This window comes from Engystomops pustulosus, chromosome 2 (genome assembly GCF_040894005.1).
Source record: "Engystomops pustulosus chromosome 2, aEngPut4.maternal, whole genome shotgun sequence".
In the NCBI taxonomy this organism is placed as follows: Eukaryota; Metazoa; Chordata; class Amphibia; order Anura; family Leptodactylidae; genus Engystomops; species Engystomops pustulosus.
Genome location: NC_092412.1, coordinates 27,018,759 through 27,037,421, shown reverse-complemented (window position 1 = coordinate 27,037,421; position 18,663 = coordinate 27,018,759). Strand labels below are relative to the sequence as shown.

General features: G+C 43.9%; 1 protein-coding gene across 1 annotated transcript in view; it reads right to left on the bottom strand.

The window, feature by feature from the left end:
• LOC140117395 (cyclic nucleotide-binding domain-containing protein 2-like) overlaps nucleotides 1-18,663 on the bottom strand; it is a 230,367-nt gene that overhangs the window by 163,611 nt on the left and 48,093 nt on the right. Inside the window, exons 4-6 of the mRNA XM_072134100.1 lie at nucleotides 11,149-11,260; nucleotides 10,495-10,569; nucleotides 8,670-8,761 (exon numbers count right to left, since the gene is read on the bottom strand). Of these exons, the coding sequence (XP_071990201.1) occupies nucleotides 8,670-8,761; nucleotides 10,495-10,569; nucleotides 11,149-11,260 (279 nt within the window). The remainder of the gene's footprint in view (nucleotides 1-8,669; nucleotides 8,762-10,494; nucleotides 10,570-11,148; nucleotides 11,261-18,663) is intronic.

Sequence of the window (18,663 nt, the reverse complement as noted above, 5' to 3'; positions counted from 1 at the left end):
TAGTAGTACTGTGCTGTGCTCATATATACAGGATAGGAGTAGTAGTACTGTGCTGTGCCCATATATACAGGGTAGGAGTAGTAGTACTGTGCTGTGTCCATATATACAGGATAGGAGTAGTAGTCCTGTGCTGTGCTCATATATACAGGATAGAAGTAGTAGTAGTGTGCTGTGCTAATATATACAGGATAGCAGTAGTAGTAATGTGCTGTGCTAATATATACAGGATAGGGGTAGTAGTACTGTGCTGTGCTAATATATACAGGATAGGAGTAGTACCGTGCTGTGCTCTTATATACAGGATAGGAGTAGTAGTACTGTGCTGTGCCCATATATACATGATAGCAGTAGTAGTAATGTGCTGTGCTAATATATACAGGATAGGAGTAGTAGTACTGTGCTGTGCTAATATATACAGGATAGGAGTAGTAGTACTGTGCTGTGCTAATATATACAGGATAGGAGTAGTAGTACTGTGCTGTGCCCATATATACATGATAGCAGTAGTAGTAATGTGCTGTGCTAATATATACAGGATAGGGGTAGTAGTACTGTGCTGTGCTAATATATACAGGATAGGAGTAGTACTGTGCTGTGCTCATATATACAGGATAGGAGTAGTAGTACTGTGCTGTGCTAATATATACAGGATAGGAGTAGTAGTACTGTGCTGTGCCCATATATACAGGATAGGAGTAGTAGTACTGTGCTGTGCCCATATATACAGGATAGCAGTAGTAGTAATGTGCTGTGCTAATATATACAGGATAGGGGTAGTAGTACTGTGCTGTGCTAATATATACAGGATAGGGGTAGTAGTACTGTGCTGTGCTAATATATACAGGATAGGAGTAGTACCGTGCTGTGCTCATATAAACAGGATAGGAGTAGTAGTACTGTGCTGTGCCCATATATACAGGATAGGAGTAGTAGTACTGTGCTGTACCCATATATATAGGATAGGAGTAGTAGTACTGTGCTGTACCCATATATACAGGATAGGAGTAGTAGTACTGTGCTGTGCTCATATATACAGGATAGGAGTAGTAGTACTATGCTTTGCCCATATATACATGATAGCAGTAGTAGTAATGTGCTGTGCTAATATATACAGGATAGGAGTAGTAGTGCTGTGCTAATATATACAGGATAGGAGTAGTAGTAATGTGCTCATATATACAGGAGAGTAGTAGTAGTACTGTGCTCATATATACAGGATAGGAGTAGTAGTACTGTGCTGTGCTCATATATACAGGATAGGAGTAGTAGTACTGTGCTCATATATACAGGATAGGAGTAGTAGTACTGTGCTGTGCTCATATATACAGGAGAGGAGTAGTAGTACTGTGCTGTGCTCATATATACAGGATAGGAGTAGTAGTACTGTGCTGTGCCCATATATACAGGGTAGGAGTAGTAGTACTGTGCTGTGTCCATATATACAGGATAGGAGTAGTAGTACTGTGCTGTGCCCATATATACAGGATAGCAGTAGTAGTAATGTGCTGTGCTAATATATACAGGATAGGGGTAGTAGTACTGTGCTGTGCTAATATATACAGGATAGGAGTAGTACCGTGCTGTGCTCATATATACGGGATAGGAGTAGTAGTACTGTGCTGTGCCCATATATACATGATAGCAGTAGTAGTAATGTGCTGTGCTAATATATACAGGATAGGAGTAGTAGTACTGTGCTGTGCTAATATATACAGGATAGGAGTAGTAGTACTGTGCTGTGCTAATATATACAGGATAGGAGTAGTAGTACTGTGCTGTGCTAATATATACAGGATAGCAGTAGTAGTAATGTGCTGTGCTAATATACACAGGATAGCAGTAGTAGTACTGTGCTGTGCTAATATATACAGGATAGGGGTAGTAGTACTGTGCTGTGCTAATATATACAGGATAGGAGTAGTAGTACTGTGCTGTGCTCATATATACAGGATAGGAGTAGTAGTACTGTGCTGTGCTAATATATACAGGATAGGAGTAGTAGTACTGTGCTGTGCCCATATATACAGGATAGGAGTAGTAGTACTGTGTCGTGCCCATATATACAGGATAGCAGTAGTAGTAATGTGCTGTGCTAATATATACAGGATAGGGGTAGTAGTACTGTGCTGTGCTAATATATACAGGATAGGAGTAGTACCGTGGTGTGCTCATATATACAGGATAGGAGTAGTAGTACTGTGCTGTGCCCATATATACAGGATAGGAGTAGTAGTACTGTGCTGTACCCATATATATAGGATAGGAGTAGTAGTACTGTGCTGTACCCATATATACAGGATAGGAGTAGTAGTACTGTGCTGTGCCCATATATACAGGATAGGAGTAGTAGTACTGTGCTGTGCCCATATATACATGATAGCAGTAGTAGTAATGTGCTGTGCTAATATATACAGGATAGGAGTAGTAGTAATGTGCTGTGCTAATATATACAGGATAGGAGTAGTAGTACTGTGCTGTGCTAATATATACAGGATAGGAGTAGTAGTACTGTGCTGTGCTAATATATACAGGATAGGAGTAGTAGTACTGTTCTGTGCCCATATATACATGATAGCAGTAGTAGTAATGTGCTGTGCTAATATATACAGGATAGAAGTTGTAGTACTGTGCTGTGCTAATATATACAGGATAGGAGTAGTAGTACTGTTCTGTGCCCATATATACATGATAGCAGTAGTAGTAATGTGCTGTGCTAATATATACAGGATAGGAGTAGTAGTACTGTGCTGTGCTAATATATACAGGATAGGAGGAGTAGTACTGTGCTGTGCATATATATATACAGGATAGGAGTAGTAGTACTGTTCTGTGCCCATATATACATGATAGCAGTAGTAGTAATGTGCTGTGCTAATATATACAGGATAGCAGTAGTAGTAATGTGCTGTGCTAATATATACAGGATAGGGGTAGTAGTACTGTGCTGTGCTAATATATACAGGATAGGAGTAGTACTGTGCTGTGCTCATATATACAGGATAGGAGTAGTAGTACTGTGCTGTGCCCATATATACATGATAGCAGTAGTAGTAATGTGCTGTGCTAATATATACAGGATAGGAGTAGTAGTACTGTGCTGTGCTAATATATACAGGATAGGAGTAGTAGTACTGTACTGTGCTAATATATACAGGATAGGAGTAGTAGTACTGTGCTGTGCCCATATATACAGGATAGGAGTAGTAGTAATGTGCTGTGCTAATATATACAGGATAGGAGTAGTAGTACTGTGCTGTGCTAATATATACAGGATAGGAGTAGTAGTACTGTGCTGTGCTAATATATACAGGATAGGAGTAGTAGTACTGTGCTGTGCTAATATATACAGGATAGCAGTAGTAGTACTGTGCTGTGCTAATATATACAGGATAGGAGTAGTAGTACTGTGCTGTGCTCATATATACAGGATAGGAGTAGTAGTACTGTGCTGTGCTAATATATACAGGATAGGAGTAGTAGTACTGTGCTGTGCCCATATATACAGGATAGGAGTAGTAGTACTGTGTCGTGCCCATATATACAGGATAGCAGTAGTAGTAATGTGCTGTGCTAATATATACAGGATAGGGGTAGTAGTACTGTGCTGTGCTAATATATACAGGATAGGAGTAGTACCGTGCTGTGCTCATATATACAGGATAGGAGTAGTAGTACTGTGCTGTGCCCATATATACAGGATAGGAGTAGTAGTACTGTGCTGTACCCATATATATAGGATAGGAGTAGTAGTACTGTGCTGTACCCATATATACAGGATAGGAGTAGTAGTACTGTGCTGTGCCCATATATACAGGATAGGAGTAGTAGTACTGTGCTGTGCCCATATATACATGATAGCAGTAGTAGTAATGTGCTGTGCTAATATATACAGGATAGGAGTAGTAGTAATGTGCTGTGCTAATATATACAGGATAGGAGTAGTAGTACTGTGCTGTGCTAATATATACAGGATAGGAGTAGTAGTACTGTGCTGTGCTAATATATACAGGATAGGAGTAGTAGTACTGTTCTGTGCCCATATATACATGATAGCAGTAGTAGTAATGTGCTGTGCTAATATATACAGGATAGGAGTAGTAGTACTGTGCTGTGCTAATATATACAGGATAGGAGGAGTAGTACTGTTCTGTGCCCATACATACATGATAGCAGTAGTAGTAATGTGCTGTGCTAATATATACAGGATAGCAGTAGTAGTAATGTGCTGTGCTAATATATACAGGATAGGGGTAGTAGTACTGTGCTGTGCTAATATATACAGGATAGGAGTAGTAGTACTGTGCTGTGCTCATATATACAGGATAGGAGTAGTAGTACTGTGCTGTGCCCATATATACATGATAGCAGTAGTAGTAATGTGCTGTGCTAATATATACAGGATAGGAGTAGTAGTACTGTGCTGTGCTAATATATACAGGATAGGAGTAGTAGTACTGTACTGTGCTAATATATACAGGATAGGAGTAGTAGTACTGTGCTGTGCCCATATATACAGGATAGGAGTAGTAGTAATGTGCTGTGCTAATATATACAGGATAGGAGTAGTAGTACTGTGCTGTGCTAATATATACAGGATAGGAGTAGTAGTACTGTGCTGTGCTAATATATACAGGATAGGAGTAGTAGTACTGTGCTGTGCTAATATATACAGGATTGGAGTAGTAGTACTGTGCTGTGCCCATATATACAGGATAGGAGTAGTAGTACTGTGCTGTGCCCATATATACAGGATAGCAGTAGTAGTACTGTGCTGTGCCAATATATACAGGATAGGAGTAGTAGTACTGTGCTGTGCTAATATATACAGGATAGGAGTATTAGTACTGTGCTGTGCTAATATATACAGCATAGAAGTAGTAGTACTGTACGGTGCATATATACAGGATAGGAGTAGTAGTACTGGACGGTGCATATATACACAGGATAGGAGTAGTAGTACTGTGCTGTGCCCATATATACAGCATGGGAGTAGTAATACTGTACGGTGCATATATACAGAATAGGAGTAGTAGTAATGTCCTCATATATACAGGATAGGAGTAGTAGTACTGTGCTGTGCTCATATATACAGGATAGGAGTAGTAGTACTGTGCTGTGCCTATATATACAGGATAGGAGTGGTAGTACTTTACGGCGCATATACAGGAGTTAGTAGTACTGTGATGTACCCATATATACAACATAGGAGTAGTAGTACTGTGTTGTAAATATACATGATAGGAGTAGTAGTACTGTGCTGTGCCCATATATACAGGATAGGAGTAGTAGTACTGTGCTGTGCCCATATATACAACATAGGAGTAGTAGTACTGTGCTGTGCTCATATATACAGGATAGGAGTAGTAGTACTGTGCTGTGCCCATATATACAGGATAGGAGTAGTAGTACTGTGCTGTGCCCATATATACAGGATAGGAGTAGTAGTACTGTGCTGTGCCCATATATACAGGATAGGAGTAGTAGTACTGTGCTGTGCCCATATATACAACATAGGAGTAGTAGTACTGTGCTGTGCCCATATATACAGGATAGGAGTAGTAGTACTGTGCTGTGCCCATATATACAACATAGGAGTAGTAGTACTGTGCTGTGCTCATATATACAGTATAGGAGTAGTAGTACTGTTCTGTGCCCATATATACATGATAGCAGTAGTAGTAATGTGCTGTGCTAATATATACAGGATAGGGGTAGTAGTACTGTGCTGTGCTAATATATACAGGATAGGAGTAGTACTGTGCTGTGCTCATATATACAGGATAGGAGTAGTAGTACTGTGCTGTGCCCATATATACGTGATAGCAGTAGAAGTAATGTGCTGTGCTAATATATACAGGATAGGAGTAGTAGTACTGTGCTGTGCTAATATATACAGGATAGGAGTAGTAGTACTGTGCTGTGCTAATATATACAGGATAGGAGTAGTAGTACTGTGCTGTGCCCATATATACAGGATAGGAGTAGTAGTAATGTGCTGTGCTAATATATACAGGATAGGAGTAGTAGTACTGTGCTGTGCCCATATATACAGGATAGGAGTAGTAGTACTGTGCTGTGCTAATATATACAGGATAGGAGTAGTAGTACTGTGCTGTGCCCATATATACAGGATAGGAGTAGTAGTACTGTGCTGTGCCCATATATACAGAATAGCAGTAGTAGTAATGTGCTGTGCTAATATATACAGGATAGGAGTAGTAGTACTGTGCTGTGCTAATATATACAGGATAGGAGTAGTAGTACTGTGCTGTGCTAATATATACAGGATAGGAGTAGTAGTACTGTGCTGTGCTCATATATACAGGATAGGAGTAGTAGTACTGTGCTGTGCTCATTTATACAGCATAGAAGTAGTAGTACTGTGCTGTGCTAATATATACAGGATAGGAGTAGTAGTACTGTGCTGTGCTCATATATACAGGATAGGAGTAGTAGTACTGTGCTGTTCCTATATATACAGGATAGGAGTGGTAGTACTTTACGGCGCATATACAGGAGTTAGTAGTACTGTGATGTACCCATATATACAACATAGGAGTAGTAGTACTGTGTTGTAAATATACATGATAGGAGTAGTAGTACTGTGCTGTGCCCATATATACAGGATAGCAGTAGTAGTAATGTGCTGTGCTAATATATACAGGATAGGAGTAGTAGTACTGTGCTGTGCTAATATATACAGGATAGGAGTAGTAGTACTGTGCTGTGCTAATATATACAGGATAGGAGTAGTAGTACTGTGCTGTGCTCATATATACAGGATAGGAGTAGTAGTACTGTGCTGTTCCTATATATACAGGATAGGAGTGGTAGTACTTTACGGCGCATATACAGGAGTTAGTAGTACTGTGATGTACCCATATATACAACATAGAAGTAGTAGTACTGTGTTGTAAATATACATGATAGGAGTAGTAGTACTGTGCTGTGCCCATATATACAGGATAGGAGTAGTAGTACTGTGCTGTGCCCATATATACAACATAGGAGTAGTAGTACTGTGCTGTGCTCATATATACAGGATAGGAGTAGTAGTACTGTGCTGTGCCCATATATACAGGATAGGAGTAGTAGTACTGTGCTGTGCCCATATATACAGGATAGGAGTAGTAGTACTGTGCTGTGCCCATATATACAGGATAGGAGTAGTAGTACTGTGCTGTGCCCATATATACAACATAGGAGTAGTAGTACTGTGCTGTGCCCATATATACAGGATAGGAGTAGTAGTACTGTGCTGTGCCCATATATACAACATAGGAGTAGTAGTACTGTGCTGTGTCCATATATACAGGATAGGAGTAGTAGTACTGTGCTGTGCTCATATATACAGGATAGGAGTAGTATTACTGTGCTGTGCCCATATATACAGGATAGCAGTAGTAGTAATGTGCTGTGCTAATATATACAGGATAGGAGTAGTAGTACTGTGCTGTGCTAATATATACAGGATAGGAGTAGTAGTACTGTGCTGTGCTAATATATACAGGATAGGAGTAGTAGTACTGTGCTGTGCTCATATATACAGGATAGGAGTAGTAGTACTGTGCTGTGCTCATATATACAGCATAGAAGTAGTAGTACTGTGCTGTGCTAATATATACAGGATAGGAGTAGTAGTACTGTGCTGTGCTCATATATACAGGATAGGAGTAGTAGTACTGTGCTGTTCCTATATATACAGGATAGGAGTGGTAGTACTTTATGGCGCATATACAGGAGTTAGTAGTACTGTGATGTACCCATATATACAACATAGGAGTAGTAGTACTGTGTTGTAAATATACATGATAGGAGTAGTAGTACTGTGCTGTGCCCATATATACAGGATAGGAGTAGTAGTACTGTGCTGTGCCCATATATACAACATAGGAGTAGTAGTACTGTGCTGTGCTCATATATACAGGATAGGAGTAGTAGTACTGTGCTGTGCCCATATATACAGGATAGGAGTAGTAGTACTGTGCTGTGCCCATATATACAACATAGGAGTAGTAGTACTGTGCTGTGCCCATATATACAGGATAGGAGTAGTAGTACTGTGCTGTGCCCATATATACAACATAGGAGTAGTAGTACTGTGCTGTGTCCATATATACAGGATAGGAGTAGTAGTACTGTGCTGTGCTCATATATACAGGATAGGAGTAGTATTACTGTGCTGTGCCCATATATACAGGATAGGAGTGGTAGTACTTTACGGCGCATATACAGGAGTTAGTAGTACTGTGATGTACCCATATATACAACATAGGAGTAGTAGTACTGTGCTGTGTCCTATACACAGTATATGGGATCTCTGTTTGGAGTATAGTAATAATGAAATATACTACACAGGACAAGATACTACCAGCTTTTCTGCAATGCACTGGGATGAGTAAGTGACAATAAAAACACCATAACTAGAAATAACGGAGGTGAGGCCTCTCGGATTGTTGACTCTTTTATCCAGTTTTTACCCCAATTTGTAATTCCTATAATTATGAATGTGAATAGAATGCTAGACCTGCAGTGACTACTGACACCCAGGCAGATCACACAAAATAAGTGAAGAAGGATTGTTTCTAAACGTATTGGAGAACCCAGGAATATTACATAGCACTTCAAGGAAATGGCCTTAATGAGTAACAATAATAACTATGACTTACCACTCATACCAGCCAACCTTGGCTATCCCCTCTTGTATATGCACAGGATATCCAGCGAAGGAGCTGACCGTCATCCTCAGGGACAGCATGGCCTGGAATACAAGGCATCGTCTCATGCATATGGAGACATTAGATTACATTGTCACAATTCATTGCCTTAAGAATCAATCCTGATACTAAGGAGCGGCGCAGGATCAGCGGCGATGGCGGCCTCCTCCTCGGATACGCAGCTCCGGACACCAAAGAATTGGTAAAATATGTTACCTAAATATCATATCCGCATGATCAATAAAGATGGGAATTGCTGAAAAATATGAGATTTAATCTGGTAACGTGTAGTTACATCAGTCATGGATGTGTCTGATTTAGAACATTTCCACATGCAGGATTCTAAGTGATGTAGCAGAGCCGAACAAGTTATTTAAAGAGGATCCGTCATCAAGTAAATAGCCCATTGCCATCCAGAGGAGCCCCACTTAGGACCCGGCCAAAGACCCTCCATAACAACCATCCTGTGGATTTAAAGGGACTCCTGCATCAGGTTTTACCCCATTAAACTATCAACCCCTTTATGTTGGGTATGAAATATTCTCTATTTATGTGAATTCTAAATGAGCAGAGAACAGTCATATTGTCACTGAGATGAGTCATTTTAGAGGATGTTTTTCAGACACCCCTATCTTTCATTCTGTGATGAGTACCTAAAAACATGCTTTTTGGTACATAGTAATAATCTCATGTTTCAGAGCACGTCAAGTTTGTGATCCTGTGGGCTACAGAACTTGAGATACAGACAAAGTAGACGTGAATTATCTATAGCTCAAATTTTTAACTGCGTATTAACTGCCTGGATATCCTGTTCTGTAGATCAAAAAAAAACCACACACCTGGAAGGTTTTATCTTAAATAGGACACCAACAGCACAATAGAACTGAAGATACGGGTGTCCATCCTCCTGCAGCCTCTAAACTTGACTCATCTCAGGTAAAATATGAATCTTCTCTGCTTATTTGCACATGAGTCTCGAGGAGATTTCTTATAGGCAAACAGGTGATAATTCAAGTAAAAGATGAAATTCTAGAAAGAACATTTGATACCCTGCCTGATAATATATTTATGCTGGCTGCCAAAGTTAACCAGTAGCCATAAACATGTATTTTTTATTTAGTCAAACATATATACGGAGAACTGCTTGGTCACCATGTTCATGTTATGTTCCTCAGAACTAATCTTAATGGGGCAGATTTACTTACCCGGTCCATTCGCGATCCAGCGGCGCGTTCTCTGTGGTGGATTCGGGTCCGGCCGGGATTCACTAAGGTAGTTCCTCCGACGTCCACCAGGTGGCGCTGCTGCGCTGAAGTTCCCCGAGGCCTGCCGGAATGCACTGAAGTACACCGGCCTATACCTGGTGAAGGTAAGCGCGAGTCCCGCAACACTTTTTTTTTTTTTTAAATGCGGCGGTTTTTCCGAATCCATCGCTGATGCGCCACAATCCGATCGCGTGCGCCAACATCCCGGGGCAATTCAGGGAAAATCGGCGCAAATCGGAAATATTCGGGTAACACGCGAATCGGGCCCTTAGTAAATGACCCCCAATCTGTCTACTCACAACCCAGGACAGTCTATGCATCATCATATGGATGTGCCACCAAAAGGTCAAAAGTTCCAAAAATTTGCCATCTTCGAGACATGGAGACAACAGCCAGATATCATCCATGAGAGATGACAAGGCCACCGTTTCTTACTAGGTCTGTGGTCAATCAGTGATGGTATTGACCACATTTCATACATTCGTGGCCATCTATACATATCCCACACGTACCAGCTTTGTCTCGTCTGGAGTCCTCTCCTCTGGTGGACTTGTGAGGATTTGCTTGGCTTCTGAGCTAAGAACCATCTTCTCAGGGAAGAAGATGATGGATAAAAGGAAGAAACAAGTTACTAAGAGGTTATAGAAGAATATTCAGCGTTTCAACTTGTTTAAAGAGCTCCTCCCATATGACTTTTCCTGAATACTAGGCACAAGGTCAAACCTGCAGGCATCTACCTATGCCTCCCTATGTCAGACATCAGAAGATAATGGGGCAGATTTACTTACCCGGTCCAGTCACGATCCCGCGGTGCGTTGTCCGACGAGGATTCGGGTCTGCCGGGATTCACTAAGATCCTGCGTCCGTTATCCAGCAGGTGTCGCTGCTGCGCTGAGGTCCGCCGGAGTTCACCTTCTTCTTCCTGGTGCATGTGAGTGCTGATCTTGCGGCACAAATTGTTTTTTAAATTCCACGGTTTTTCCGAATCCGTCAGGTTGTCTGATGGCCACGCCCCCCGATTTCTGTCAAGCGAAAGCCGGCGCCGATGCGCCACTATCCAATCGCATGCGCCAAAATCCTGGGGCAATTCGACGCAAATGGGAAATATTCAGGAACCTTAGTAAATGACCCTTAGTAAATGAGCCCCTATATTCTTACTACTTTACCTCCATTTTAGCTTTGAAGAGGGAACGGTCAAAGAGAAGGTTTTCGGTCTCGGTTTCAAATCCAACATACTCGCTGAAGGAAATGGGCTCCGTCCTGGAGGCCGCATAATCCCTAATCCCAGGAGAAAAGGGAGAAAAACAAACCATGAATATGTAGTACAACACAACACACAGCAAAAAGATCCAAGTCCAGCACAGCCAGTGTGACTCCAAGAAGGGGACATGAAATGAAGATTCCCAAATGACATCTATGAATCCTAATCGGGCATAATGACGTGGGTTGTCATCAGGGGACAATAATTTTCCAAAGTTTTCATTACATACATTAGATCATGATTATGCCCCAACCCTGAGCCGGATTACTTTTGCTCGTCCTTTCTTGGTGCCAAAGCCGCCATTTGGTGCTGCAACCACCATAAATAATAAGGGTAAGGGGTTAACAAAAGAAAGGCTTTACAATTATGCAAATGAGCCTGATGGGTTCCAGGTGGTTCCATTAACACCTATGTAGCATGGAGCCCCACAAGCTCATTTGCATAATTTTGAAAACAGGGCATAAGCAGCTTAATGAAGAGCAGATCCTGCCAGAGGGGACGCACACTTGTATGTCAGTGTGCTTGGTTTACAATCCTTCATCCTGGTGGTAGATGTCCTTTGAGCCCATCCATAACTTTTTTTGCTTTATGGGGGAGGTAAGTCATGCACTGGTCTAGGCTTCCGATGGACTATCCTACCGGAGCTCTGTCCCCCTTCCCGTATTCCCAAGAACAGCTGCATCTATAATATAGGCTTTCACTTGCTCACCATAAAAATACGTTATTTTTCCCTAAAACCTCAGATCCCCGTTAGAAGCAGAATGAAAAGTACACAAGCGGCGTCATGTTACGAGTAACAGATTTCGCTCCCCTCCTGGGCCTTTCAGGCAGGTTTAGCACATCCTTACAGCCGTGTTGTGGCTGCTTCTAAAATAGATGTGTTAAGACGCAACGTTGATAGCGACTCGGAGACTGTGCCGTGTCAAATCTCGCAGCCTCAGACAACAAATTATCAGCTCCATTCTGTTGCGTCTTACATTATACCTTATCAGCATCTTCGAGACATTCCAAGAAAGTCAACGTAAAGCTCATATGTGAGCGCTTCCCCCCAGGACAGCACGGAACGTATAAATCCTTCAATTTCCTCCGCTTTGTGCCGTGCCTATAATGTAAAGTCCAATCTCTCTCGTAAACCCTGGAAAGGTTTCTGTGCTGTGAGCGAGGTTCCTTTGTATAACCTTAGAAGACACTATAACCTCGGCTTTCGGGGTTCAACAGACGTTTTATGGGAGAAAAAAGCGACAGGGATCCATTGCCATAAATACAGATGTTTTTCCCATAAAGGTTTTAATAGGGAGAAGGTGTTAGAAATTAATTTCCAATGGAAGTGGAAATATCCACAAAATGTTAGTGTGACATTGGGGATTTACCTCTTATTTACCTTTTTGTTATATTATTAGGAATTAAAGGGGCAGTCCATGTGTGACCCCAGTAGTAATTCATGAGGAAAAACCTATAGGTGACGCTTATGTGGTTTATTTTCTCCAGAAGTCTATGATTTACTAGTATCCAGCTCATTTGCATATGGATAATGTTGTGATTTGTTACTACAGGTCATCTACAGTAATGTACAAGTTGAGAAAACAAAGGTATTCCAGCACTCGATTTCTTCTTTAAAAATAAATGATTTTTATTGTATAAATGTTAAAAATCGCAAGGTCACATCTTGCATAACATCCAAAAAGGATCTACGCGTTTCAGACTAGTGTGCTTTCGTCCTTATTAGAGATGAGCGAGCACTAAAATGCTTGGGTACTCGTTATTCGAGATGAACTTTTCCCGATGCTCGAGTGCTCGTCTCGAATAACGAGCCCCATTGAAGTCAATGGGAGACTCGAGCATTTTTCAAGGGGACCAAGGCTCTGCACAGGGAAGCTTGGCCAAGCACATGGGAACCTCAGAAAAGGATGGAAACACCATGGAAATGGACAGGAAACAGCAGGGGCAGCATGCATGGATGCCTCTGAGGCTGCTTAATCGTACCATTATGCCAAAAGTATGGGCAACAGCATGGCAGTGACAGAGTGACCGAATGAGGCTAGATAGCATCTAAAACATCCAATAATTGACCCTGACACTATAGGGGACTATGCAGAGGCAGCAGCGGCAGGCTAGAGAGTCTCATGGCGACATACCCTAAATGAACTCAGGATTCACCAAAGGAGGTGAAATGATTTCCTATGTGAACAAAAGGTTGACTGTATATTTAGTCGATAACACAGCATGGTGGCGACATAGTGACCAAGTTCCATAACGTATCTGGTGAAACAGCCGAAAAATGAGCCTGACACAGCTCTTTTGATAAGGGGACGACATTTGGAGGCAGCCATGGAGACGACTTCCATGATTAAGAGCGACAGTATGGGGCATTCATATTGCGCTGCTATGATTGCAACTTCAGGTCTCCAGCATGGCGGCGACAGACGCGCCGAGTTCCACTATGTATCTGGTGAAACACCTGAAAATTCTGCCTGACACAGCTCGTTTGATAAGGGGATGATGTGCTGCATATCCTCTCGTGCTCCAGCGTCTGGGGTATAGAGAGTTGAAATGAGACATTGGTGGACTCTGTGGAGGATCGTGGAGGCAAAATGGACAGGAAACAGCAGGGGCAGCATGCATGGATGCCTCTGAGGCTGCCTAATCTTGGGATGGAGCTGGCGGTCCACTGCCAGGCGAGCTTTCGCCTATCCAAGCCCCTGTCTCTCGGCTCCTCCCCGCCCAAAATGGGCCTGGGGGCCAGAAGCGTTTACTTTGAAAAAATTATAATTTTCAAAGCAGGCGGGGTCGTTTGAATATTTCACCTAGGAATAATGGAATAGCATAGTGGTTCTATTTTTAATAGTTTTTTCGGAAATGGTTCCATGATTAAGAGCGACAGTATGGGGCATCCATATTGCGCTGCTATGATTGCAACTTCAGGTCTCCAGCATGGCGGCGACAGATGGGCCGAGTTCCACTATGTATCTGGTGAAACACCTAAAAATTCTGCCTGACACAGCTCGTTTGATAAGGGGACGATGTATGGAGGCAGTGAAGTAGTAGTAGATTAAAGGTGCTGCAGTTAAAACTATGTTAGTTGGATCTTGGGATGGAGCTGGCGCTCCGCTGCCAGAAGAGCTTTCGCCTATCCAAGCCCCTGTCTCTAGGCTACTCCCCAAACAGCACTTCTAAGAACCTTTTGTATAAGATCAAGTGTAGTAGCGTTCTTATAAGTTTGGGTTATGGCGAGTGAGGGGAATGTAAACAGATGCGCAAGAAGCGCTGAAATAATATCGGTAAATGATAAAAGTTTGCCAGTATATTTTGTGGATTACACAGCAGGGTGGCGACAAAGTTAACAAGTTTGATGTGGAAGCCATGAAAACAACCCAAGATTCTGCCTGACACAGCTCGTTTGATAAGGGGACCATGTATGGAGGCAGTGAACTAGTAGTAGATTAAAGGTGCTGCAGTTAAAACTATGTTAGTTGGATCTTGGGATGGAGCTGGTGCTCCGCTGCCAGGCGAGCTTTCGCCAATCCAAGCCCCTGTCTCTAGGCTACTCCCCAAACAGCACTTCTAAGAACCTTTTGTATATGATCAAGTGTAGTAGCGTTCTTATAAGTTTGGGTTCTGGCGGGTGAGGGGAATGTAAACAGATGCGCAAGAAGCGCTGAAATAATATTGGTAAATGATAAAAGTTTGCCAGTATATTTTGTGGATAACACAGCAGGGTGGCGACAAAGTTAACAAGTTTGATGTGGAAGCCATGAAAACAACCCAAACTTCTGCCTGACACAGCTCATTTGATAAGGGGACGATGTATGGAGGCAGTGAAGTAGTAGTAGATTAAAGGTGCTGCAGTTAAAACTATGTTAGTTGGATCTTGGGATGGAGCTGGCGCTCCGCTGCCAGAAGAGCTTTCGCCTATCCAAGCCCCTGTCTCTCGGCTACTCCCCAAACAGCACTTCTAAGAACCTTTTGTATATGATCAAGTGCAGTAGCGTTCTTATAAGTTTGGGTTATACGGGTGAGGGGAATGTAAACAGATGCGCAAGAAGCGCTGAAATAATATCGGTAAATGATAAAAGTTTGCCAGTATATTTTGTGGATAACACAGCAGGGTGGCGACAAAGTTAACAAGTTTGATGTGGAAGCCATAAAAACAACCCCAAATTCTGCCTGACACAGTTCGTTTGATAAGGAGACCATGTATGGAGGCAGCTATATGGACGACTTTTGGAGGCAGCTATGGCGATGACGTGTGGAGGTAGCAATGGAGACAACTTGTGGAGCCAGCTAAAAAGACGACATGTGGAGGGTGTTATGGAGACAATTTAATTTGGATAGTGCCTGTATGTGGCAGTCCAAAAAAGTTTTCAAACCAGAGGAGCAGGTAGGTGGTCCTCCAGAAAAATTAAATAAATTGAGTGCCTGTATGTGGCAGTCCAAAAAAGTTTTCAAACCAGAGGAGCAGGTAGGTGGTCCTCCAGAAAAATTAAATAGATTGAGTGCCTGTATGTGGCACTCCCAAAAAATTTTTAAAACAGAGGACTGGGTAGGTGGCCCTCCAGAAAAATTAAATACATAGAGTACTATAGCTAGAGCCAGTTGGCCCTGGCAAAAAATAGCCAGTTTCCTCTGCTTTAGTGTACAAAGAGGAGGAGAAGGAGGACAATGAGGAGGAGGAGTGCATACATTATTCAGGTTGAGCTTCTTTCACCTGGTGGAGAATGAAAATCCGGAAAATCCAGGCTTTATTCATCTTGATAAGCGTCAGCCTGTCAGCGCTGTCAGTCGATAGGCGTGTACGCTTATCGGTGATGATGCCACCAGCTGCACTGAAAACCCGCTCGGGCAACACGCTAGCGGCAGGGCAGTCAAGAACCTCCAAGGCGTACAGCGCCAGTTCGTGCCACATGTCCAGCTTTGAAACCCAGTAGTTGTAGGGAGCTGTGTGATCATTTAGAACGATGGTATGGTCAGCTACGTACTCCCTCACTATCTTTCAGTAAAGATCAGCCCTACTCTGCCGAGACTGGGGACAGGTGACAGTGTCTTGCTGGGGTGACATAAAACTGGCAAAGGCCTTGTAAAGCGTACCCCTGCCAGTGCTGGACAAGCTGCCTGCTCGCCTACTCTCCCTCGCTACTTGTCCCACAGAAGTGCTAGCGCTGTCAGAAGGGAAATACTGTTTCAGCTTGTGCACCAGGGCCTGCTGGTATTCATGCATTCTCACACTCCTTTCCTCTCCAGGGATGAGAGTGGAAAGATTTTGCTTGTACCATGGGTCCAGGAAAGTGAATACCCAGTAATCGGTGCTGGAATAAATTATTTGAACGCGAGGGTCACCGGATAGGCAGCCTAGCATGAAATCTGCCATATGCGCCAATGTCCCAACGCGCAAGAATTCACTCCCCTCACTGGCCTGACTCTCCATTTCCTCCTCCTCCAACTCCTCCAACTCCTCTTCTTCTGCCCATACACGCTGAACAGTGAAGGACTGAACAATGGTCCCCTCTTCTATCTCGCCAACATTCTCCTCCTCTTCCTCCTCCACCTCCACCGATATGCGCTGAGAAACAGACCTAAGGGTGCTTTGGCTATCAACAAGGGAATCTTCTTCTCCCATCTCTTGTGACGAGCGCAAAGCTTCCAACTTCATGCTGACCAGAGAGTTTTTCAACAGGCCAAGCAGCGGGATGGTGAGGCTGATGATGGCGGCATCGCCACTGACCATCTGTGTTGACTCCTCAAAGTTACTCAGAACCTGACAGATATCAGACATCCACGTCCACTCCTCATTGTAGACTTGAGGAAGCTGACTGACCTGACTACCAGTTCTGGTGGAAGTTGACATCTGGCAGTCTACAATCGCTCTGCGCTGCTGGTAAACTCTGGATAACATGGTTAATGTTGAATTCCACCTCGTGGGCACGTCGCACAACAGTCGGTGAGCGGGCAGTTGGAGGCGGCGCTGCGCTGCCCTGAGAGTGGCAGCATCTGTGCTGGACTTCCTGAAATGCGCACAGATGCGGCGCACCTTCGTGAGCAAATCAGACAGATTGGGGTATGTCTTGAGGAAACGCTGAACTATGAGATTTAACACACAACCATGCTTCAGGTTCAGCGGTGCCAGCCAAAGATCAGTCTGTGCCGTGATGCCCTGTAATAGCTCTTGGGCGGTGTGCCTTTTATCGCCTAGGCTCAGCAGTTTGAGCACCGCCTGCTGTCGCTTAGCGATGGCACTGCTGCTGTGCCTAGAGCTACCGACTGATGGCGCCATGCCCACGGATGGTAATACGGAGGAGGAGGTGGAGGAGGGGTGGGAGGAGGAGGAGGCATAGTAGGCCTTTGAGACCTGGACCGAGGTAGGCCCCGCAATCCTCGGCGTCGGCAGTATATGACCAGCCCCAGGGTCAGACTCAGTCCCAGCCTCCACCAAGTTAACCCAATGTGCCGTCAGCGATATATAGTGGCCCTGCCCGGCAGCACTTGTCCACGTGTCCGTGGTCAGGTGGACCTTGTCAGAAACGGCATTGGTCAGGGCACGGATGATGTTCTCTGACACGTGCTTGTGCAGGGCTGGGACGGCACATCGGGAAAAGTAGTGGTGGCTGGGGACTGAATACCGAGGGGCGGCCGCCGCCATGAGGTTTCCAAAGGCCTCGGTCTCTACCAGCCTATAGGGCAGCATCTCCAGGCTAAGCAGTTTGGAGATGTGGACGTTGAGGGCTTGGGCGTGTGGGTGGGTTGCACTATGCTTCCTTTTGCGCTCCAGCGTCTGGGGTATGGATAGCTGAACGCTGGTGGATGCTGTGGAGGATCGTGGAGGCGAAGATGGGGTTTTCGCACGGGAGGTGTTTGGGCCGGGGTCCTGGGCAGGGGGCTGACAAGCAGATGACACAGGGGAAAGAGCAGTGGTGTGCCCGGCCGGAGGTGAACGGGCTTGGTGCCATTGAGTGGGGTGTTTAGCATTCATATGCCTGCGCATACTGGTGGTAGTTAAGCTAGTAGTTGTGGAACCCCTGCTGATCCTGGTTTGGCACTGGTTGCACACCACAGTCCGTCGGTCATCCTGTGTTTCTTTAAAGAACCTCCAGACTGCTGAAAATCTAGCCCTCGCCCCGGGAGCTTGACTACGAGAAACATTTGGCGCTGATGCACCAGCTCTGGCCCTGCCTCTCCGTCTGGCCCCACCACTGCCTCTTCCAACCTGTTCTGCTATAGGACTCTCCTCCGTCTCAGAAGCACTGTGTTCACATGGCCTATCAACCCAGCTTGGGTCTGTCACCTCATCATCCTCCGATCCCTCAGTTTGCTCCCCCCTCGGAATTCCTGCCCTAACAACAACTTCACCACTGTCTGACAACCGTGTCTCCTCATCGTCCGACACCTCTTTACACACTTCTTCCACTACGTCAATAATGTCATCATC